At 47.0% G+C, this 23443-nt stretch overlaps 1 protein-coding gene across 2 annotated transcripts in view; it reads left to right on the plus strand.

Annotated features, from left to right (window-relative positions):
• The window catches only part of Sfxn1 (sideroflexin 1), a 37998-nt gene that overhangs the window by 11513 nt on the left and 3042 nt on the right, over positions 1-23443 (plus strand). Inside the window, exons 2-10 of one of the 2 annotated variants that reach the window (XM_040755990.1) lie at positions 5105-5279; positions 9088-9258; positions 11178-11276; positions 12380-12455; positions 12995-13080; positions 13913-14040; positions 16264-16313; positions 22529-22553; positions 23284-23333. In XM_040755990.1, the coding sequence (XP_040611924.1) occupies positions 5116-5279; positions 9088-9258; positions 11178-11276; positions 12380-12455; positions 12995-13080; positions 13913-14040; positions 16264-16313; positions 22529-22553; positions 23284-23333 (849 nt within the window). In that variant the 5' untranslated portion in view covers positions 5105-5115. The remainder of the gene's footprint in view (positions 1-5104; positions 5280-9087; positions 9259-11177; positions 11277-12379; positions 12456-12994; positions 13081-13912; positions 14041-16263; positions 16314-22528; positions 22554-23283; positions 23334-23443) is intronic. The other variant, XM_005078332.4, reaches the window with a different exon arrangement.

The following is a 23443-nucleotide window of genomic DNA, read 5'->3' on the forward strand; positions in this document are numbered from 1 at the left end:
ACAGGCATGGAATGTGGTCCTTTCCCTGATGTTCCTGAGTTCTTGCTGGTTGTCTAGAGTGATTCATTTTTAGCAGTCTGGAGAACTGTCAGAGCCTGGGGTAGATGTGGCAAAGAGACTGTCCTCCCAGTCCATTGTCTCCTGTCTCTGGGGCACCCTTACCTTACCTTCAGGATATATCACAGCTGTTCTTGAACATTCTCTGGTATTGTATACAGTCTGTTCTTTTGAGGTATGGATTTTACATTATCTCTGCCTCCACCTGCAGTTTGGAGAGTGTGTATCCCCTCCAAGATCTTGAACTGTCTGTGGCTACCTGACCATCCACGCTATCTCCAGTATCAGCCTGAGGCTGAGCAACAGGTCTGCCACTGCAGGCAGGCAGCGGCCCCTCCCAGCTGACTCATCTGTTGGAGAACCAGTACCATTGATCATCAGGAACCTCTTGTTTCCTGGCTCAAGAATACTTCTCTAAAAAGTGGTTTGAACTTTGCCCAATCTCAACCTTCAGGACAAGTCTATGACTGTTAGACGGCTGCTCTCCGCATGCTAGCCCAGCGTTCAGGAATCCAAGTCGATCCTGCTACCTCACCCACCCCACCCCAAATCCTGCTCCCCACAACAACCGCACTTCTCAAAGATGTGCGCGTGGCACTCCCAGTCAGGATGGCCAGTCAGGATCTAGCATGCAAGATGGATACCTCTGCAGTCCATCTCCATACGTCACTCAGGCCACAAGCCCAGGTACCCTGTGCCACCATCCGGTTGTTCACGCCGCTATGGTCTGACCAAATGGGCAGGAGGAAGGAGGTGTGCCCACAGTCCCACGCAGCACCCCCCTTCCTTAGCCCACTCTCCACCCAGAGTGAAGCTGGCCCAGGCAGCATCTCAGCTTTGCTTCCTCCTCCCCGCCTCAATCTGATACACATTGCTCCTGGGTACCAAGTACAAGAGCGGCTCCTGTTCCTGCCTATGAATGACCCGGGTGAACCTGGGAGTCCAGGTGGGGGTGGGGGAAGAGGCAGGAAGCCTGGTTAGGAAAACCAACCAACTCCTGGAGAAAATGGAAGTGGAGAAAGCAAAAGCTGTGCTTGGAGGTGGGAACACTACTTAAAAGGAAGCTTGTGTAATTGATAGTAGCAAATAATTACACTGTATCTGGCTCGACACTGATGTGGCATTGCTGAGCAGTCTGGTGGCCTTTCTTCTCCTGGGAGAGGGAAGCAGGGGTTACTGCGTCCAGTCTGTGCCAGGAGAGAGCTACTTGAACTCAGGGCAAGGGAATGGGGCCCTTTTTGTTCCCTTTGCCACACTAGCAAACCACACGCTTAGTACAACTTAATTTATTCCTAGTGTGCTGGAGGTCACAGCAGGCTGACTGGGTCAGCCTTCCCCCGGAGGCCCTGGGAAGAGCCCTTGGCCTTTCCAGCCTCCCTTCGCATCCAGCTTGTAACTGCGTCCATTTATCTGGCTCCTATTGTGATCTGGACCTCCTCAGGTAATCAAGTCATCTCCTCTCCTCCTGGTCAGGGCTGACATCCTCAGCAAAGCCCCATGGATGCAGCATTTGTCAGCTCCTGTAGACCAGGCTGTACACATCTTAGGAAGCCATGCTGCCCAGAAGGACAAGGCCATCCATGGGGCTTTGTGGGTTCTGAGGTTTGACAGTTGAACCTGGAGTATGAAAGTCACTGTGCAGGCGAAGCTGCCCTGCTTCCTCCCTTCCTCTGTGGGTTGGGAGAGGCCTGGTGGTTTCGAGCGTCTGTCTTTGCTGGTACCTTTGTAGGAGTAAACTGAGCAGGGGAGCCTTTGATGTGATGCACCATCTTTGCTTTTGAGAGTGTCTGGGCTTAGTGAGCCATCCCTTCCGTCTTCAGCTTGTCATCTCTATGCCAGTTATCAGCTTTATTATTGTTATTGTTTGTCTAAGCAGTAGAGATCCCTTAAGCCATCATCCCCACACACTGACACTGAGGGCAGGTCAGACGGGCTTGACGTGCCATCAGACAGGCTTTGGGGCCCGGCACCTATGTTCCTGACTCCCTCCATTACAGTAGTTGCTGACATCCCTTGGCTGATCTCTGCGGGTGAGTCTGGAAGCTTCCCTACCTAAAACTGGAGCCTTTGTTTGTGGGTTACATAAATAATCCATGCTTCCACACAGCCTTTGATGTCCACCAGTCTGTTTATCTGTTAGTGATTCATGATTGACTGTGGCCTAAAAATATTGAATGGAATATTTCAAAAACAAATAATTTGAGAGAGAACACATTCATACAGCTTATTGTCATGCATATTGTTCCACTGTTAGGCAGTATTAACTTTTTTAATTTAGTAATTTTGTTAATTTAATATTAACCTTATTTGAAGTATATATGTATAGGAAAAGCATTTTATATATGAGTCCATATTATTGTGGTTTCAGATATCCACTGTGGAGACGTGTACCTCCTCAGATAAGGGGGGATTATGCATTATGTCTCTGTCCCTGGATTTAACATGCACAGTAGTATATTTGTTCTAATTTATACTTTGGGCCTGTTCTGTATTATAACCTTGCCAGGCAAAGGCCAGCAGGTACAGAGCTACTGCCCAATGGAGGTGTACTTCCTGGCTTGCGGTGGTAAGGGAGATCACAACCAGGGGAGTTGTGTGGGGTCTGCTAGGCAAGCAGGAAAATGATGGCTGCCATAGCATTACAGAGAACAGTGGGAGCTTGATACTGCAGCATTATGTTGGGCACAAACCATGGCTGGGGAAAGAAGTTTGCACTGTGAAGTGAACTTGTGCCCCTGTTTCCTTGGAAACCACAGAAGGACTTTAGGATGCTGAGTCCAGGATGTCTCTAATATGAAGCCCTGTGCTGGCCTGGGAGCTCAGTGACCCCTGTGCCAGAGAGGAGGAGGGGCTCTTTATTCTTGTTTTCCGAAGAGCCAAGTTTCTGAGCATCTGTGATTATGCAAAGCAAGCCGGTGAACCAGGAAGCAGGGTCGCCCAGACGTGGAGCTGTTGGCACTTGTAGCTGGGAGGAAAGTGTTGGCTTTGCACCTCCTGTGTCCGGGCCTGCTGTCGCAGCCATTTTTATCAATAGCTAGATTTTACTCTCACTTCCACTGCCCAAGCGCTTCAGGCTCGGGTGCCTGACTGTCTGTCATATTCAGTTTTGATCCAGTGATCAGTGATACGTTATTTGGGGGGTTTTGACAGACAACAAGTTACAGGGTGGCCTGGCATTTACATCTGATGTCTTAAATGGTTCTAAGAATTTGTGTAACACTAATAAGGAAAGCTGTGGTTAGAACTGATGTTAGAAATGGAAGAAAAAGAAACAGGTGTAAGAAAAGTAATTATGTGAAGCCTCTGTGGTGATTCACCAACTCCAGAGATTCCATCCAAGAAAATCACCAGAGAAGAGAGCCCCAGACAGGGCGTGGTGTTATGGGTAATATTGAGAACTAAAGCAGAACAGCCCTAAAGGGTTGTTTATTATGGGTCCAGAATGGACATCTGATGCCACTGGAGGGATTTCGTGAAGTAAGTGTAAGTGAACATCCAGGAACAGGGTGGGAAGATTGTAAGAGCCTGTGGGTGGTGGTGGGCATGGACCCGCTGAGCATGCCCATCAGCTGCTGAAGGAGGAATCAGTTTTCTTCAGGGTGAACGCTATGATAGGTTGTCCGTGCCCAAGTGGTTAACACTACACCCATGTGCATAGGGTAACAGTGATTGGACTCAGTGTGTTTATATGTAACATATTATATATACATATAACTGTAGAAGAACAGCTCATAAACTTTAGAGGGGGCCTCAGGAGAGACTATGGAAGAATGGATATATTCATGTATGAAGTTCTAAAATAAATAAACTTTAAAAGCCTATAAAATTATTTTTATGCTTGCAAAGGTATTCAGCAAAGGAATTGTCTGAAGGCTGGGTTGTAGAAATGTTATTTCTTTGTTATCTGCATAATAAGCTTGTGGTTTTCAGCATACCGTTAGCAACAGTGCCGTTCTGAAGTCGGAGTGTAACTCAGAAACAGGTGACCAAACACTGGGTAAAGCAGTGGCCGGGAGCCAGAAAGCAGGCATTCCCTGGAGGAAGGCGAAAGCGCCATTCTTGCTCTGTGGCTGTCAGACCACATTGTTTGTCTCCATGCTTCCGGCAGATTGAAGAAGATGACTTTTAATTTTTGATTAGTGGTTTATGTGCTGAACAGGCTGAAAGAATCTGTCTTCTTGTTTCAGTTCTATAATCACTAGCATTTGTTATCATTATTTTTAGATTTATAATCTCATGCATCGCCAGGTACTTCCATTAGGGATGACATTTGTTAGGCCAGAGCACAGCAACGTTGACATTTACTGCTTTGCTCAAAGGCGCATGCAGATGGAGACGGGTCTGACATCAGGTGGCTTCCTCTATCACTCTCCCATTTTTTGATCCCTTTCTGATCTGGACCTAACAGGTTTGGCTAAACAGACTGGCAGTGAGCCCAAGGGATCTAAACTTGGGTCCTCATGCTGTGTGGCAGGCAGTTTACTGAGTGTGCCATCCCGCCAGTCCGTGTTGTTTTAAAACTTTGCGTCTCTATCTTATGTAGAATAATTTTGGCTTTCCTGTTGAAAAGGGACAAGAGAGATGTGGCAAATTCTTGAAATGTGGTTGAGATGCATTGAGGTTCATGAACAGCTCGCTTTGGTTTAAGGGGCCAACCTTGCAGCTTGGGGGCTGCATGAACCCCACAATAGCTATGAATGTGACTGAACACAAAATCAAAACTTGCTTAAATATCGTGACATATTTTTGTGTGGTTTTTTACAGCGTGTGTGTGTGTGTGTGTGCGCGCGCGCGCGCGCGTGTGATATGTGGGGAGGGGGGGCTGGTAAGCACATGCAGTGGCACTGTGTGAACGTCAGAGGACAGGTTTGTGGGGTCGAGTCTCCTACCTTTGACATACGTTCCAGGAATCGAGCGCAGGTAACCATGCTAGTGTACCAAAGCTTTTACCCACCGAGCCATCTTTCCACACAGGTTGAGTGTGACCGCCAAATACCTTGCTTGCAGTAACAGTATCGCCTCACTTAACTAGTCTTTCCCTTTTCAGGATCCGGGACAATGTCTGGGGAAGTGCCACCCAACATTAACATCAAGGAGCCTCGATGGGACCAAAGCACTTTTGTTGGCCGAGCCAATCACTTCTTCACTGTCACGGACCCTAGGAACATCCTCCTAACAAACGAGCAACTGGAGAACGCCAGGAAAGTGGTGCACGACTACAGGTAATGCGGATGTTGTGTTTTCTGGCCTGCCGTTGATGGACCACCGTGTTGTTTCTAAAGTGCGTCGTGATTTTGCAGTAAACGACTGCTTGCCAAAATAAATGACTAAATAGGGAGACGAGGTAGATCCCCAGAGCTGACCCTTGGCGCAGATAGCCAGGGTCGACCGTAGCTTGGCGACCTGTCTGTGAGTCTTCTCCCCTCCCCGACATCCTGTGCCTTTGCTCTAACGCTGCTGTCCCAGGCACCTTTCTGCCTTTGCGTAGAAACAACAGTGTTCTAGAAACTGGCCCCAGAGAACTGGGGGTAGGGCCATAGCTGCTGAGAGACAGTCCCGGTGAGGGAGACTTTCTAGATGAGTACTCAGATGGGGGCGGGTATGGATTCTGAGGGAGTTCAGGGTTGTTAATATGAGATGTACTCTGTCAGCCGAGAGAAGATGCCACCTATGCGGGGACAGTCAGTCTTCCACATTCACCGCTGCTTTCAGTTTCCAAACTATTTAGGCATTGGGGTTGTAGGACTCTTTAACCCATTTTCCCAAACTTAAACACAGACCTTCCTTTCTCCCTGTGACCTCTGTTAAGGCCTAATTCAGGAAAGTGTGCACCCCATGGCATCGAGGGGAAGAGCGAGTCCAGGGCGCCTTAATCTTCACTGTTCAGAAACACTTTGAAACTAAGCATAGAGATATTAAAAAGGTGGAGCAATTGCATTTTGCAACTGCCAATACCCTAATCAACTTGAAACCTCTAACAAATGAATATGATGAGAGGGTCTGCTTTTAATCCACATAAAGTGTCCACGTGCACGGTGACAGCAGTTCTCATGCATGCGTCAGGACACGTCAAGATACAAAATATGGGCAGGGGAGATGGCTCAGAGGCTAGAATGCACATTGCCCTTGCAGAAGACTGAAGTTCAGTACTCAGCATCCGCGTTGGGCAGCTCATAAATACCTGCTAACTCCAGCTTTTGGGGACCCAACACCCTTAGCCTCTGCAGGTACCTGCACTCATGTGCACAACCCACACACAGACACTGCTACATAGTTTTAGCTTTTAAGTGGTGGGGGGAAGGGGACAGGGAACACTCTTACTCAGAAGTATATGACAGTTACAGTTGTAGCTGTCCTGCTACAAAGGAAGTCTTGGTACTGTGGCAGCGAACACTTCTCTCCTAATAACAGTTTCCATTAGTACAGCTGTGATCACCTGTAAGACCTAGAAAATAGCTGTAAGGTTTTCCTGGAAGAATAGTGACTGTAACTAAGGCATGAGAAGAGTAGAGAGATAACACTTATTCCACCAACAGTTAAGAAGGACTGTCATTAAAGTGGTGAGCGTGGTCCTCACTCTGCAGTTAAGCAGGGACAGGAGAGTCCAAAAAACCAAGCCCGATGCTCCTCACACCTCAGCTGATGGAAACCAGCCAACAGGAGGTACAGCTCAGCAAATTTCACATTTTCATACTGTATTGGTTGGTTTTGTGTCAACCTGATGCAAGTTAGGGTCATCAGAGAGGAAGGAGCCTCAGTTGAGAAAATGTCTCCATGAGATCCAGCTATAAATCATTTTCTCAATTAGTGATTGATAGGGGAGGGCCCCGCATATTGTGGGTGGTGCCATCCCTGAACTAGTGGTCCTGGGTTCTATCAGAAGCAGGCTGAGCAAGCCATGGGGAGCAAGCCAGTAAGCAGCATCCTCCATGGCCTCTGCATCAGCTCCTGCCTCCAGGTTTCTGTCCTGCTTGAGTTCCTGTCCTGACTTTCAGTGATGGACTTCGATGTTGAACTGTAAGTCAAATAAACCCTTTCTTCCCCAACTTGCTTTTTGGCCCTGGTGTTTCGACACAGCAGTAGAAACCCTAACTAAGACAGCATACCTTATGATGAATTCCTGCTGCTTTTTAAGACAAAGTCAGATTCAAAAGCAAAGGGCAAAAGACATAGTTTTGCAGCCACAACCTGCAGCCTGGTTTCTGAAACCCTAACTAGGGGCAGAGGAGGAAGGAAGGAAGGACAGACACAGATACAGGGAAGCTGGGATCAGATGCTGATGTGGGCTGTGATGGAGAGCACCACCAGGCCACCCAGCACCTTGGGTGTTTATTGGGTATAGCCCTGAGGAGGGGCTGACTGTGCACGGTAGGGGCCACTGTTGATGAGCACTCTGAGGCTCTAAACATCCTGGAGGAGAAGCCGCAGTTGCTAGTCTTTGCACACACTGATCATTCACACTGGAACCCATCCTTTGCCATCCCTCTTGAGCCTGGCCCATATGGGGATCCAGCTTTGACGATTACTTTGGTCTTTGTCATATACATCCTCTCGGGGTTTCCTCCAGATCCTGCTAACTCAGACTCAAGTACAAAGGATAAAAGTCATAAAAACATTTTATATTTTACTTGACTGTCGCTTTAGCAAATCTAATCGTTTATTTCTAAATAATCTTGGCTGTGGGGAAGAGTTCTAATTGTGAAGGCTTAATCTCCCATTTACAAATTGAAAAAGTGGAAGAATTAATTAAAATCCCAATTAAAACTCACTTTGGGGAATAATCTGTACAGTGTTTAGAGGATGGTGTGCTGCCCTCTTCCCTGTGTGGAGGCTAGAAGTCTAAGTCACAGCACAGAAGGGTCACACTCCCTCTGAAGGCTCTCAGGGAGGATCCCCCTTGCCTCTTCCTGGGTGCTGGTGGCTCTGGGAATTTTTGCCATCCCCTAACTTGTAGGGACATCCTTGGATTTAGTGACTATTCATTCAACAGGACTTCACTTTGGCTAATTACATCTGTAAAGCCACAACCCCGTTCTTCTATGTGGACATGCATTTAGGAATTACTATTCAACCCAATGTAGATAGTTTAGAAGAACATTATATAAACAAGCAAAAAATATTGACAAAGTATTGTTGAATAAAAACCATGGTTAGGGGCTGGAGAGATGGCTCAGAGGTTAAGAGCACTAACTGCTCTTCCAGAGGTCCTGAGTTCAATTCCCAGCAACCACATGGTGGCTCACAATCATCTATAATGAGATCTGGTACCCTGTCTGGCCTGCAGGCATATATGCAAGGAGAATGCTGTATACATAATAAATAAATCTTTAAAAAAAAAACATGGTTAGGGAGCCTCTGGTTTGGGGTCATACCTTAAATACCTTGGAAAGTTGAAGAAGTATTCACCCAAGTGTTGCCAGTGGCAACAGCAGATAGGCCTGGGATACCTTCATTGCTCCACTAAATTTACATGGTTTTGAAATCTCTGCCAATGGGTACTTAATTGATGAGAAAATCAGACAAATTGTACACCAACACCTTTATTTGCACCAAAGGGCTCCCCAACTAAGTTTGCCAACTGCAGGTTTAAAACGAAGTAGCAGCCTTGAGTACCATAACTTTGGTCCGGTTGGTTAAAAATAGTTGATCAGAGTTTGCCAAGTTCAGACTACAGTTTTAATATGTCACTTAAAACAATTAATATTTTCAAGTTGAATACTCTAATATGCATATCACTTTCTGTCATTTTCCAAATTGCAGATAATTGAGGTGTGTGGGTCTGAAATTCACTGTAACCACATTTTTATTCTTATGCTTTAGGCTGCCAGGCAGACCAGTGATTAGAGCCCAAGCTGTGTGTGTGAGGCCTTGGGTTCGGCCCCCAGCACCCAAAACACATGAATCATTTAAAAATAATTATTACCACCAGCGCTCTAACAGACCTGCCAGACCCTGTAGGCGCAGTGAGGCTTCCCAAGCTGTGAAGTTCATGGCAGACGTCTGAAAGGAGCTTCTGTTGTCATTTTCAAGACAAGGAATCGTCCCTGCCGGCCTCACGGAAAATGAGTTGTGGAGAGCGAAGTATGTGTGTGACTCGGCTTTCCATCCCGACACGGGTGAGAAGATGATCTTGATAGGGAGGATGTCGGCTCAGGTTCCCATGAACATGACCATCACGGGCTGCATGATGACATTTTACAGGTGAGTCACAGATGCCTGGGAGCGCTTACTTACTTTGCTATTGAGATGATTTGGAGAATATTTTAATATGAATTCTACTGAAGCAAATGTCACAGTGATTTTGTTGACAAGAATGATCCATTCATTCTACAATGTGCCAAAACGTGTTGGACCCCCCATAAATATAATAATAATAATAATAGTAATAAATGTAGGGCTGGAGAGATGACTCATTGAGTAAAGACACTTGCCGCCCGCCAAACCTGAACACACAGTTGGATTCGGGAAGCACCCAGTGGATAGAGAGCCCAATTATTGCAGGTCACCCTCTGACCTTCGCATGCATTGAACATGCGTACACAATAAATACGGATGTGAATTGAAACTGGAATTACAACAGCTGAAAATAAGACGGAGGTGGTGTAGTGTCTCACCTGTGTAACCACGGCGCTTGGGAGCCTAAGAGGGTCGTGGGCGTGAGGCCAGCCTGGCTATGCAGCTAACACCCGTCCCGATCTACGGTGACAACAACTGACGTAATTAAAGTGAGGTGCTGCTGCTTTAACATTAAGAAAGGTGTCATTTCACCTCTAGTCCACTCTGAGTAGACGCTGCCCCTCTGTTAAGCAGCATCTGGCATGATTCATGAAAATAAACTTCCCGTTTCAGCTGGGAGTGGGGGCTTATGCCTGGAATCCTAGCATACGGGAGACGAAGGCACTTGGAGGCTGTGCGTTTGAGGTCATTCTGGGCAGACAAAACAAAGCAAACAAATAAAGTAGTAATAATACATAAGTAGATAAACCACATCCACTGTATTTAGAGGTGTGTTTTGCCTCTGGCGATGGTAAATCGTGGACCGCAGAGGCGCTCAGTGGTTAAGAGCGCTCGCTGACTGCTCTTGCAGAGGACCCGGTTCAGTTCCCAGCACCACGTGCTGCTCACAGCTGTCTGTAACTCAGTTCTGCTCTTGCAGAGGACCCGGTTCAGTTCCCAGCACCACGTGCTGCTCACAGCTGTCTGTAACTCAGTTCCAGGGAATCCAGCACCTTCTGCAGACACTGTACACACACAGAACAAATACACATATGGAGACAAAGCACTCATACACATAAGATAAAAATAAATCTTTCTCAAGGATATTAAATAATGTCTGTGTTTACAAAGAAGTTGACATTTCCCCTAAAGAAAATGAGATAGAGAAAAAAGAGTCTAGGAACAAGTTCTTCTACTCTTCTGTAGACGCAGATGTGTTTGGGCGTCTGAATAGACGTAGACGTGACCTAAGAAGGGCCAAGCCTGCGTCACTTGCAGATTTGTTTTGTTTGCCCAAGAAAAGGAATCTTCTCAGTCTACTCTGTGCTGGGCTTTTTATAAATTTACTTCTTCTTGACAGAAGCTGTCCTGGCTAGTTTTCTTCCAGCTTGACCACAAGCTAGAGTCATTTGGAAAGGGAGACTTTCCATCATAAAACTGGCTGTAGGCAAGACTACCAGGCATTTTCTTGATCAATGATTGATGGGGGAGGACCCAGCCCATGGTGGGTGGGGCCATCCCTGGACTGGTGGTCCTGGGTTTATCAGAAAGCAGCTGAGCTAGCCGAGAGAAGCAGGCGGTTAGCAGCTCCCTCCATGGCCTCTGTGTGAGGTTCCTGCCGTGATATGGAAATGAAGCCAAATAACTTCTTTCCTCTCTAAGTTGATTTTAGTCGTGATGTTTATCACTGCAACAGAAACCCAAAGACAAACCCTGTGAGCTCGGTGATAAGGGAGTTGACAAAGTAGACAGTCTGTGGCTTCAGAGGTCCCACATCTGCAGCCCGGGCTTCCTCCTGCCTAGTACCCTTCCTTGGGACCTGCCTCTGGCTCCCGAGTGCTGGGATTAAAGGCAGGCGTGCGCCGCCACCGCCAGAGGGAATGTGACAGCTTCCTCTGTTTCAGGACCACACCAGCTGTGCTTTTCTGGCAGTGGATAAACCAGTCCTTCAATGCCGTGGTCAACTACACCAACAGAAGTGGAGACGCGCCCCTCACTGTAAAGTAAGGCTGCGGGGCTGACCTTCTCTCCCTCACTGTAAAGTAAGGCTGTGGGGCTGACCTTCTCTCCATGAGCCTGTGCTCCTTCCTTAAGTAGCAGTGCATTTAAACACATGGCTGGCTCTGTGCAGCCTCTCCTCCCTGTGTGTCCGGTAACTTTCTGCTTTTGTCTTGCCTTCTCTTGATGTCGTCTGGGCTACTAGTGGGATGGTGCTGTCTCTCTTACATCCCTGGGAGGGGAGGTGCTGCAGAGTGCCTGCCAGGCAGCCCTCAGGCCCTCCTCCGCTCCCCTTGGAGCTACGTGAGTCAAAGCCACCAGCCTCAAAGCAGAAGGGGCTTCGAGGTGGTGTGGCCCTTGTAGTCACTTTACTATAAAAGCACCTCATTGCTGGAATCCAAAAAAAGCAACGAACTTACGAGTTTGTCCCCTGTTTTAGAATGTGTGTGTGTGTACATTGCATATATATTGTATATGTGTGTTTAAATATATATAATGTATATATGTGTGTGTGTATATGTACATTTGCCAAGCTGAGATTAACTAAGATTATAGATATAATTTGTGCAACACTTGAGCAGAAGTCGTTTTCCTGTTTATCTTTAAAAATGGCCTTTGATGCCCAGTAGTCTGCTGTCATCAAATGGAGCACAGGACGGCAAAACCACCCCGCACCCCCCCAGTGGTGTTTCTCACATTTAGCAGAATGTCTTCCGGCTCAGCTGGACTGTTTTTACAGTGAAATAACCTCTAAGATGGTCCTGCTGCACTTAGCTCCCTGTGTGCACGCTAACATTTGGAGTGACCGTTCTGACTTGTGCAAATGTGCCCCAAACACTTAGTCCCAAGCTTTCCTCTGTCTGAGCTTTCTACACACTCACCCCTCCTGCGTGCCTGTCTGTCTGGAGTTGTCACCTGTTCTTAGGGATGTGTTTGCCTTCCCTCTGGATTCCCACACTGATGTAGTGGCCCCCGAGCTGCCCTGCAGACTCCCCATTGCTGTCTGCCCTGCAGACTCTACACTTCTGCCTCCTCGGTTTCTTCAGACCCTGTGTTCGTGATCCCTGGCGTACATCCATCATTTACATGGTGTCCTTATTGTTTGCAGTGAGCTGGGTACGGCTTATGTCTCTGCAACAACCGGTGCCGTGGCGACAGCCCTGGGGCTCAATGCCTTAACCAAGGTAATTCGTTTATTTCCACGGCAGAGCATCATAACTTGTTCTCACCCGTCACTCTGGGCGCCTCTGTTACTTCTCGAAAGAGCTTCAGCCGCTTGGCTTTCTTGCGGTCATCTTCAGCTGCGTATTTTAATTTTACCTTCTAGTGGGTTGGGGAAGGGTTGTACCTAATAGCGTCAGCCAAGACTGGTCTCCTCCTGGCTCTATGCATTAAGTTCTAAATGCCTCTCTCTGAAGACCCTCCTGAGACTTGGGGAGGGGGAGACCTGAAGAGGTAGAAGAGCTGGCCCTGAAATCAGAGCTCTGGGACATGGGACCTGCTTCCAGCCACGCGAACTAAGCTATCAAAGTGTCCTAGATGGTGCATTGTCTCAGCATGTCGTTGCCAGAGATTTAGAAATACCTCTAAGCAACAAGTTTGAGGTCCCTGCGCCTGGCTCTATGCGGCAGGGGTGGCGGTATTTTAGGAGAACTTAAGAATTTCTGTTCAGCCGTCCGGGAAATACAAGATGATGCTTCTTGTGGAATTATCTTTTCTACAGCGTGTCTCACCACTGATAGGACGATTTGTCCCCTTTGCTGCGGTAGCTGCTGCTAACTGCATTAATATCCCGCTAATGAGGCAAAGGTAAGATGAGCACGTACACTGGGTGGGGACTTGTGCTTGATAGGGGAGTTTCTCATGGTGTAGATGAAATTATGTGAAGTCTGAGATTTGCTTCAACATACTGTGGAGTGGAGTGGGGTGGTAAGGGCAAGCCCGTCGGGTTCCTACAGCTTAGAATGCATAGTCTTCCTGCTTCAAAGGTGTGCCTCTGGCCTGCACCATCTGCACAGAAGAAAAATCGGTACGATTGAGACCAGAGATGGAGAAAGCCAAGGAGTTTCTTGGTTTTCCCCTTGGAATTTTCTTATGGGGCTTAAGATGATTTTACTATTTACTTTAAAAATATTTCTTAAAGCTCTCTTAAAGGAGAAGAAAGAATCAGCACCTTGGACGGATAACAAAAGAACAGGGCAGTAGCAGAGGTTGGGCTCCCAGTGTTAGGAATCGTGTGTAGCTAACGAATGTCCAGCAAGGCTATGTTGTGATGGCTGTCGATACGTGTGATACTCAATAACGCTATGTACTGTATCTGTCTTTGATCTAGAAGGTTGTTCAGGTTTGTACATGAGCCCATAAATTAACCTCACCCTTAAGCTCGCCTATCCACCCCTCAAATCATACCATTATGGAAAGTACATCCTTCTGAAGAAAGAGCCCTCTGCTATTTTCCCTTGTCTGTCACAGGAGGCTTGAACCTGTTCATGGCATTTAAAAATAGACTTATCAGTGCCAAAAGTGACACTTGAGTGGGAAACTGGATGAAGGAGGCACTTGATCTTTCTCAACAGAGTCCTCCTTCAGGATGCTGCCTGGAGCGATCTGTGAACCCCTCTGCGTGTGTTCTGCCCTTCAGGGAACTCAAAGTCGGCATTCCTGTCACTGATGAAAATGGCACCCGCTTGGGAGAGTCAACCAATGCTGCAAAGCAAGCCATCACACAGGTGGTCATCTCCAGGATCCTCATGGCAGCCCCCGGCATGGGTGAGTGAGCTTGGAGGTCCTGCCAAGCTTTTATGTATCAGTAAACAAAACGGTACACAGTACTCCCCTTTGTGAAAACTACCTTCTGATGGCGGAGCCTGCGGCTGAACAAGTGGATACTACGTGCTACAAATGGACATCCTTTACCATAATGCTTGGGGACTTTCAGAAGTGGTCCAGGTTTAGGACTTGTTTGGATTTTAGAACATTTACTTAAATATAAAATGAGCTAACTCTCAGGAGGCTGAAAGCTAAATTTGAAGTTTATTTACTATCCACATACATCTTGTTCATGTGGCCTAAAAGTAATTTTATGCAATATTGCTAATGATTTCATACATGCAACAAATGTTGCATATGGTAGGTATACATCTTGGCTCAACGCATGTGAGTTGAGAGAGGTGACAGTTTCACTTGGGAAATCGTTTGGTTCTCAACAAGTTTCTGATCTTAGAACATTTCAGAGCTGAGGTGGGTTTTTTATGTTTTATTTATTTTTATTTTATTTGCATTGGTGATTTCCTGCATTTATGTCTGTATGAGGGTGTCAAATCACTTTGAGCTGGATTGCAGATGGTTGTGAGCTGCCATGTGGGTGCTGGGAATTGAACCCTGGTCCTCTGGGAGAGCAGCCAGTGCTCTTAACTGCTGAGCCACCTCTCCAGACTCCCTGAGCAGAGGTTTTGTTGATTAGGGATGCTTAGCCTGTATGTGAAATGGAAGAAGCATCCGCCAGGCAAGGGCTGGGTAGAGATAAGGATGGGAGGGGCTCCTTAGCAGGGCTGAATCTGAGCCAGAGTGGGCATCAGCAGAGGGGCAGGAGCTTCCTTTTGAAGGGGGCATTCTGCAAAGGAGGAGAGGCAGAAAGGATTTAAAGGGGCCTCAAAGACTGGAGTCGGCTACTTGGGCATCCCAGGCTCTGACTTTTAGTCTGTGAAATAGAGCACCACAAACAGTAACTGTGTGATACGGGTGCTCTGTGAGACTGGATGAAAGGGTGCAGCTCAGGGCTTCTTCGGGACCGTGGGCAGCAAGCCATGGCTAGTTGGACCAGAGTGATGCAGCAGAGGCAATGACAGTGAATGGAGTAGGGCGTGGACTGTAAATCTTAAGATGATTCTAAGTCCATGGAGATAAGAACTTTCTCCTGAAGTTCCCTCTGGAACATGGGACTGTGGTAATGCTGAGGGCAGCTATTAGGAAATCAGGCAACTACTCTGTTATTTATGTAGTGTGGGGTCAGCATGAGCAGAAAGCACATCTGTGTCATATCAGGACCCTTTGAGAATCTCCTGTCTACCCATCGGGCTGCTCGGGGTCGCCTGGAGAAGGCTCTTAGACACTCAGAAATCAAACGACCTGTGAGTGACAGCATTCTCTGTAGGGAAAACAAAGAAAGAAACCCAGAAATTCATGTTCTTGAATTTCTTCACCTAAGCTGAGTGTAAACAGCACTTGGCTATTACAAGGTCCTCTCAAATGAAGCATGTCTGTCAGCTGCTGCTGCCAATTGTCACGTGATGCTATGAGCTAGCTTGAATGAGCAATGAAAGTTAAAGAAAGGTGCATAAAGGAAAACTAAGGAACATTCATTCTGCAGTTGACGCTGTGTGCGCGCAGCTCGGCATCCAGAGGCAACCAGCATCAAAAAGGAAGACGTGTGTATTAAACACGTTCAGGCTTTCTTCTTGGTATTCCCTCCACAACAGAGCCTAACTGTTTGCACATTGTTTATGTCGTATTATAAGCTACAATTCACCTAAAGATGACAGCGACTCTGAAGGCTGGGCATCCATGTACTTTGTAACCACAGGAGTCCTGGATCCAGTCCCCAGTAGATACTGAGAGACAGCAATGATCATGCTGCATTTCAGCTAACTGGGGGGATCAGCATTATCTGATTGGCCCTAGGGACCCGCCTATACTCTGGTTGGAGGCCAGTGTGATCTGTGAAGGTACCTAGGAACCAGCATGCTTGTCACTGCAAAGAGAAGGCTATGGAGCCCCCAACACATCTGAGCCCTGATTTCCAGACTGCCTGAAAGCAGTGTTGCACCCCAGTTTCCACTCAGCTTCAGTCCTTCATTTGCTTTGGTTGGAGTCTTTCGCTCTGCCAACGTAGAAATAGCCTAAAAGGGACATGGCTTTTTATCAGCTTCTTAGAGGAAACACAGTTGGAAACAGGCGTTATGTGACGATTTAAGTGGCCTGTCTTTCTTACAGCCATCCCTCCGTTTATCATGAACACATTGGAAAAGAAAGCCTTTCTGAAGGTAAGACCCATTCTGTTGTCATTTTGTGAGTCCTTTTCTGTCTTTGTTTTTTGAGACTGGGTCTCTCTACATAGTGCTCATTGTCCTGGAACTCACTCTGTAGGCCAGGCTGGCCTTGAACTCACAGAGACCCACCTGCCTCTGCCTCCTAGAATGCTGGGGTTAAAGGTGTACGCCACCACACCTGGCTGTGAATCCTTTGCACTGCTCTTCAGACTTCACATTAGTGAGTTGACAACCTGCAGGTCAGTTTCCCTTGGACAGTTCGGGAAATACAAAGATGTCTCTGGAAACATCAGATAGTTGAGAGGGTTTTTGTACATGAAGACTTCCGCTGTGGTGAGGCAATGAATGGGGCTGTCCACGCAGACACCTGTGGCATGCCCAGCTGGGTCAAAGTGAGAAGATGGCAATGGCTGTGGATTGTGGGAAGTTGTCTATAATACCCGGAATGGAAAGATCTAGAATGGTAGCTTCGTGTTGCCTTGACTCTAGTATTTCTCTTTGGTAATCATATCTAAAAGTTCATTAATCGGTCACCTGTTTCCCCCGAAGGCCTGGAAATATGCCATAAGGAAGTGTGCACTGCTGTGTGCCATCTCTGCGCCCTCCAGGTTGTGTTGTGTACGTTCCAGGATTAGCCCAGTTGAGATACAGTGGGATAAGGTGGCTCTTCCGTACCAGGAGGAGGGTGGGGCAGAGGCCCCAGGCCTCCTGGAGTAGTAGATGCACCGTGAACATGGCAGCTCCATTGGGGTCGACCCTCTGAGTCTTAAAAACAGAACTGTGAAAGCAAGGGAGTGTTGTACATAAAACTTCAGAGAAAGGATGCTGCCCCAGACCAGATGATTCCGCGCTGAGATGATGGTGTGTACTCGTAAGTCCGTGTGCTGAGTGGACACGTCATGCACACTGTGTAAGCCAAGAAAATATGCTGCGAATAAACAGCATGAGCACCTCACTGGGCCCCCGTAAGGGACAGGAGCTCCTGGCCGTGCCCTCGGAACTTCTGAGTAAGTTAAAAAAGTTAAAAGTAAGTTAAAATAGAGGAGTAAAAGCCCCAACCTATACTTTCTGAAGCATCCAGGCTCTGCCACTCTAACGTGGCAGTGTGCAGTAGAGTCACTGTGTAATGACAAAATGTCTCTTTGCTCTTGGAGCATTGTCAGAGAAACGCCAAGACCTCACACTGGAGGACAAGTTAGCAAGAGGCAAAAACAGAAGCTGATGTTTAAGCAGCAAACCTGTCGACCTAGCAGTGGACCTCTGGGGTCTTGGTCACTTGGGGTCACCCACAGCCCACAAATGTGAATTGGAAAATCTCCACACACAGCAGCACACACATGTTTTCAATTGTGAGTCTCTCTGAACCGCGTTCTCCCTCCTGTCTAGATTGTGAAGCAGCCTTTGTCCATGGTGTCCACACTGTTCACATTACTGGCCTTTAGTCACTCAGCAGTCACCTCACCTATCATGCCAGCTGTCACCGTTCCTTAGTACCTGTTTCTAAGCATCCCTTATTTTATGTAATAATGGCCCCAAAGGGCAGGTCGTGATGCTGGCAGTTTCACTATACTGTATAGTAATAATTCTTGTAACTAACAACTGTGTTATCAGTGACTGTCAGTTCCTAAGTGTCCCTGATTTATGTTAAGCATGGTCATAGGAAGGGGTGTATAGGCAGAGCAGAGTACACGCCAGACTTGGTACTGTCCAAGGTTCCCGGCAGCCACGTGGGGTCTTGGGTAAGGGGAGGCTGCACCTCGAACACAATGAAATTTGCCCCCTCTTGACATTTAACCTACTGCAATTGTTATTTTGAAGATACATGAAATGATTTTACTGAAGTCTTTTTCTAGTACAAAGTTTAGGAAATGTTACCTTTGATAGTTTATATATAACTGACACAAGACTTCTATCTATAAACTGCTAGTTTATAGACAGAAATTGTAGAGACCATATGCATATAGATGATACGCAGTTTGCCAACACCAATCTCTGTGGTTTTTGAATAATCTGAAAACAAACCCATGTGCCCTCATCTGTCAGCCTCTGCTTGACTTAGGGGAACAGATTCAACCCCTGACGGGGAAAGCCTACAACATGAATTGAGCTCAGGGACATAAGACTTGGGAACAGTGGGGTAGTGAGGGGTCCTTCCGAGGGATCCGCACAACAGACACTGAGTTAGTGTCCTGAGCTGTTGTTGGCTGGCTCCTGGGCTGGGCAAGCTCCAGATCTTTATTATCTGCATGCAGGGCCTAGGTTGACCCATCAGCCTTTTCACCTGCTTAGTCCTCTCTTAAGGCCCTGGCATAGATAACTGAAAATAAGAGAATTGAAGAACATATTAAATAACGACCCCCTCCTGACAAAGGCCAGCGGGTACTGGCCTTTAAAAGTAAGACCAGGGCTGGGGAGGTGGCTTGCTGGTCAAGAGGATGCCCTGTTCTTTCTGAGGGCTCACATCCCTCTCCTGAGCACACATGTCCTGGAGCTCCTGCCTCCGGAGATGCAGTGCCCTCTTCCGACATCATGGGGCATCTGTACTCAGGTACATACACCCATACACAGACACACACACACGAGCACTCACACACATACACACACAAGTACACACAGACACACAAGTACACACCCACACACAGACACACACGCGCACTCACACACATACACACACAAGTACACACACAGACACAGACGCACAGACACAGATGCACACACAAGTACACACAGACACACACGCGCACTCACACACATACACACACAAGTACACACACAGACACAGACGCACAGACACAGATGCACACACAAGTACACACAGACACACACGAGCACTCACACACATACACAAGTACACACACCCATACACAGACACATACACAAATACATACACACAGACACACACAAGTACACACCCCCCACACACACACACAAGTAAACACACCCACACACACACACACAAGTACATACACCCATACACAGACACACACAAGCACTCACACACATAACTAAAAATAATAAAATACGTCCTTTTTTTTAAGTGAGGCTAGATTTCTAGTGTTGAATATTGTTATCTTCTGTGTTCATTTTCTGGCATAAAAGTAACCGCTTTTGCAAGGGAAAAGAATGAGTAGTAAATGTTGGTCCTTTGCCCCACAGATCGTGGTCCTCAAGGTTTTATAGGTTGCTATGGAAACAGTTTGCAGTCCCCCTTCAGTAGCAGCATCACTCCATGCAAGCTTTCCTGGTATCACCCCACGCCCAGTTAGCAGTAACCCTGCTGCCACTGTAAACCCCTGGTGCTTCAGTTATGTAGGATCACCCCCAGTCCAAACATACTGAGTGGACGACTCTACAAACAAACAGTGCAGCTTGATGGTGGCGCAGGGGTTGAGGATGTCGTCGTTTTAGGAAAGACATCACTCAGGGCACACAGGGCTGCCGGTATGCATCTTGATCATGGCTTGGGATTGCATCAGCCATACAAGAAAGTTTGCATCTCACTGATGGAAGACAAGTGGCCATGGGGGGACCTGAGACCATCAAGTCAGTTCCTTAGTGTTCTATTTCTCCTGCCTTTGAACTCCTGGGGTCTCCGTGTTGGAATGGTTACTATGGTAACTTTCATCTCACCATGGCGGATACTGGACCGAGGGCCGAGTTAGTCATATTGCACATTTTTCCAGCTGTGATAGATGGAAATTCCTGTGTGTACATCCTGGCATTTTCTTACATGAAAGAGACTGGATGAAACAAGCATTGTGGCCACTGTAGCCACACTGTCCTAGACTTCTACATACTTAAAAAGACAGGCATGTCACGGGCTTACTCCATCCCATCGCTTTTTAATTTGAAAACCTATTATTGTCGTGTGTGTATATGTGGGGGCGGGAACACATGCCACAGCACACACGTGGAGGTCAGAGGACAACTTTGTGGGGTTGCTTCTCTTTCCATCTTTCTGTCTCTACCTGGGGTTGAACTCAGGTTGCCAGGATTACACAGCAGGCATCTTCACCCACTGACTCCTCACTGCTTTCTACCCATCTTAACTTAGAGAGTTTGCAGCATGGCTCGTTTCCAATTTGGAAGAATGCCTTCTTACTTTCTCTTCACTCAGAAGCCCTCCATCACAACCCCAAAGGGGTCCTGGCTTTAGCATCCTGGTGGCGAGGTGGGGAGGCATGGCCACAATAGTCCAGGCTCATTCCCAGAGTCTCCCTAGCTGCCAGGAGTCTGGTTGTAACTGCTGCATCCCTTCCCGTTTCGAGGAACATGTTGCTTTGGAACAGTCAAGGTTTCAGTGCTCTTGAAGGACCCATTTGTACTCACACTCCCAAGTTCAAGGGTTGAGTTCCACTTATATGTTATCTTTGCACTTGGGGCTTGTTTGATAGTGTGTAACACAAAAGACAAGTGACCCAGAGACTGATATTGGAATCAAGCGTCAAGCTGAAGGTCAGTAAAGCAAAACAGCCGGCCACTAGCTCTCACCTGTAGCTGGGGTGGAAAGGGCTGATCCACGCAGGAGCTCTTGACCAAGTCTCAAACTGCTGCTTCTCCTCAGTGTGACTGGAGAAGGAGTGCCTCATACTGAGACCATGCTTCTGTCTTACACACTTCCCTAACATTGGGATTAAAGGTGTGAGCTGTAATTCTTTTAGACTGATTCACTCCTGTGTGCATCTGGGTGGCCTTGGACTCACAGAGATCCATTGACCTCTTAATTCTGAGTCATAGGATTAAAGATGTGTGCCACCACCTCCTAGCTTCTGGCTGCTGGGATTAAGGGTGTATGCCTGGCTTCCATGGCTTATGACTGACTTTGCTTTCTAAATCCTCAGTCAAGCTTTAATAAATCATAAATAATATATTACTACGATAGTATGACCATTATTCAAACATTATACTGGGGAAGAATACACCAATGTTCTTATTTGGAACCTGAAGTGTTTTCTCATCATTTTTGGAAATGCAGATTTTTTTCAGTGATAACCAAACTCCTCCACAAACATGGAACCTATCGAACATTCCCAGCTTTTAAACAATGGCACTTGGAGAACATTCAGCATGACTCATCCTCCCCCGCATCTTATCTTTTTCCAAGTGGAGGGTTGGGAAAACACACCAGCTATGGGCAGGTGACTCATGAAAACCCCTGCAGCTAACTGAAAGTTCACTGCCTAAAATACAGTGTGTCCTTGAACAGTTGTCTTGAAAATTAGGCCTCATACTCTTCAAGCTGCCTGCACTTTCATTGGGAATAAAACTGATAAATTAAGGTCCTTAGTTAGTCTTGGGACTATTTTAATTCTGAATCTGTCCTGTTTCTCTAATAACAGACTGCAGTGTGCACTTGGTAGCTATTCAGGGTTGTTTGTTAATGGACCTAAATGTGAAATTCTCCACTTATTCACAGACCGTATGTACTCTTGAGCCCCTTGCTGGATGCCTGAGATAAGCAGTTTTCAGTCCTGGCTGAGCCCCAGTCTTCCACAAACCATGTCCCTAATCATCTTTACTAACTGTCCTAACCATCTGTATCTATTAGGCTAACTCAGAAAGTCCATAGATCTAACTAATCGTCATTGCTCTTATTAAAATCATCTTCATTACGATCTGAAAGTACTCTGCCAGCGAGGAGTGGGATTTTCCCAAACAACGACCACACTATCCTGGATACAGTGGGGTCCTTTCATACAGTGTTCACACCATGGCAAACACAGCCGGACACGGCAGCATCCAGCAGGGGGAAGCAAAGCAGACGCAGGGAGCATCCTGGAGACAGTTTTGCCTCCCAGGGCCTCCCCAGGGTCACTTTGCTGTCCACCGGGCTGTAGTCCACAAGCTCCGTTGCTGACTCTCTGACATGGCCACCGACAGTCTCCCTGTGAGAATTCCTCATTAAACAGCCCAGCCAGTTATTTGTGTAGAGGTGGAGGAGTCTGCATATTGAAACCATAGAGCCCAGTGAGCTGGATTTAGAATGTACACTAGTGGGTACTCAGCCAGCCTGGCCCAAGGATGCATTTTCAGAGCATATCCTGTCATCAAGTGGCACATGACATTAGCTTCCTCTTTCAGTCTTTTAGGTTAAGCCACTGCCGCAGCATAGCCTCTGTGGGTTGGTTTCATTCTGGTGACGTTTTCCCCTTCCTCTTCATTCCCTCTTTTCCTCCCTCCATGTTGAACCTCCCGATGGTCCCTTTCAGCAAAGAAGTCTCCTTAGGCACCAGGGTATGCCTTCTCTGCACGTTATCTTGTGACAGCTTGTGTGACTCAGAACTGAGTGGCTGATTACATCCCAACCAGCTCACAACGCAGTTGCAGAAATTTCTGCGGTCTTACTGAGATAACCCTGTGTCTTATGTTGTGTATTTTCCTTTTTTAAAAACTAAATATCTAACAATGTTTATTTTCTCAAAGACCAACCTACTCGTTCATGACTAGCAAAGATCTTTTATTCTGCAAACAGTATTAACCTACTGACAGCAACTGACTCCATGACAGAGCATGTGCGAGCAGGTGGAGGCTGGTGTCTGCTAGGCTCCTCCCACTCGGTCACTGTCCTGGATTCCTGGCTTGTCTTCATCCCCACCCTTAGAGGGGCTGCTCATTTTGCATCCTAACAAAGCCCGGGCTCTGCCTGCTTTTCCCACACAGGTTTTCAGTGCTGGTGAGACAGAGATTTAGTGCAAGGTCATGTGTCTTCCAGCTTGTGTGTCTTCTGCCTCCCTAACAGCAGATAAACCATAATTAAATGCTCGCTAGCTAGTCCCCTACCTCGTGTACACAGGCGAATAACCCTTGGAGGAGCGGTGGCTACTGCTTGCTCATTCATTGCCCAGGGTCTCTCTAACCCCGTTGCATTGGGCCTTATACCATGGGGGTGTTGTTTAGTTGGGAAGAAAGACTGTCTTGAGGAGCTACATGAGAAGTATTCACACTTGTTCTTTCCTCAATCCAGAGGTTCCCATGGATGAGTGCACCGATTCAAGTCACCCTGGTTGGCTTTTGGTAAGTGGAAATGAACCTTTAAAAAAATAGCTGCTCTCATTTCTGTTGTGCACGTATTTATTCAATGGGTGTTATCATAGGTTATCACAGTAGTCAACACAGAAATCCTG

The sequence above is a fragment of the Mesocricetus auratus genome, unplaced genomic scaffold, assembly GCF_017639785.1.
Source record: "Mesocricetus auratus isolate SY011 unplaced genomic scaffold, BCM_Maur_2.0 Super-Scaffold_100013, whole genome shotgun sequence".
NCBI lineage: Eukaryota > Metazoa > Chordata > Mammalia > Rodentia > Cricetidae > Mesocricetus > Mesocricetus auratus.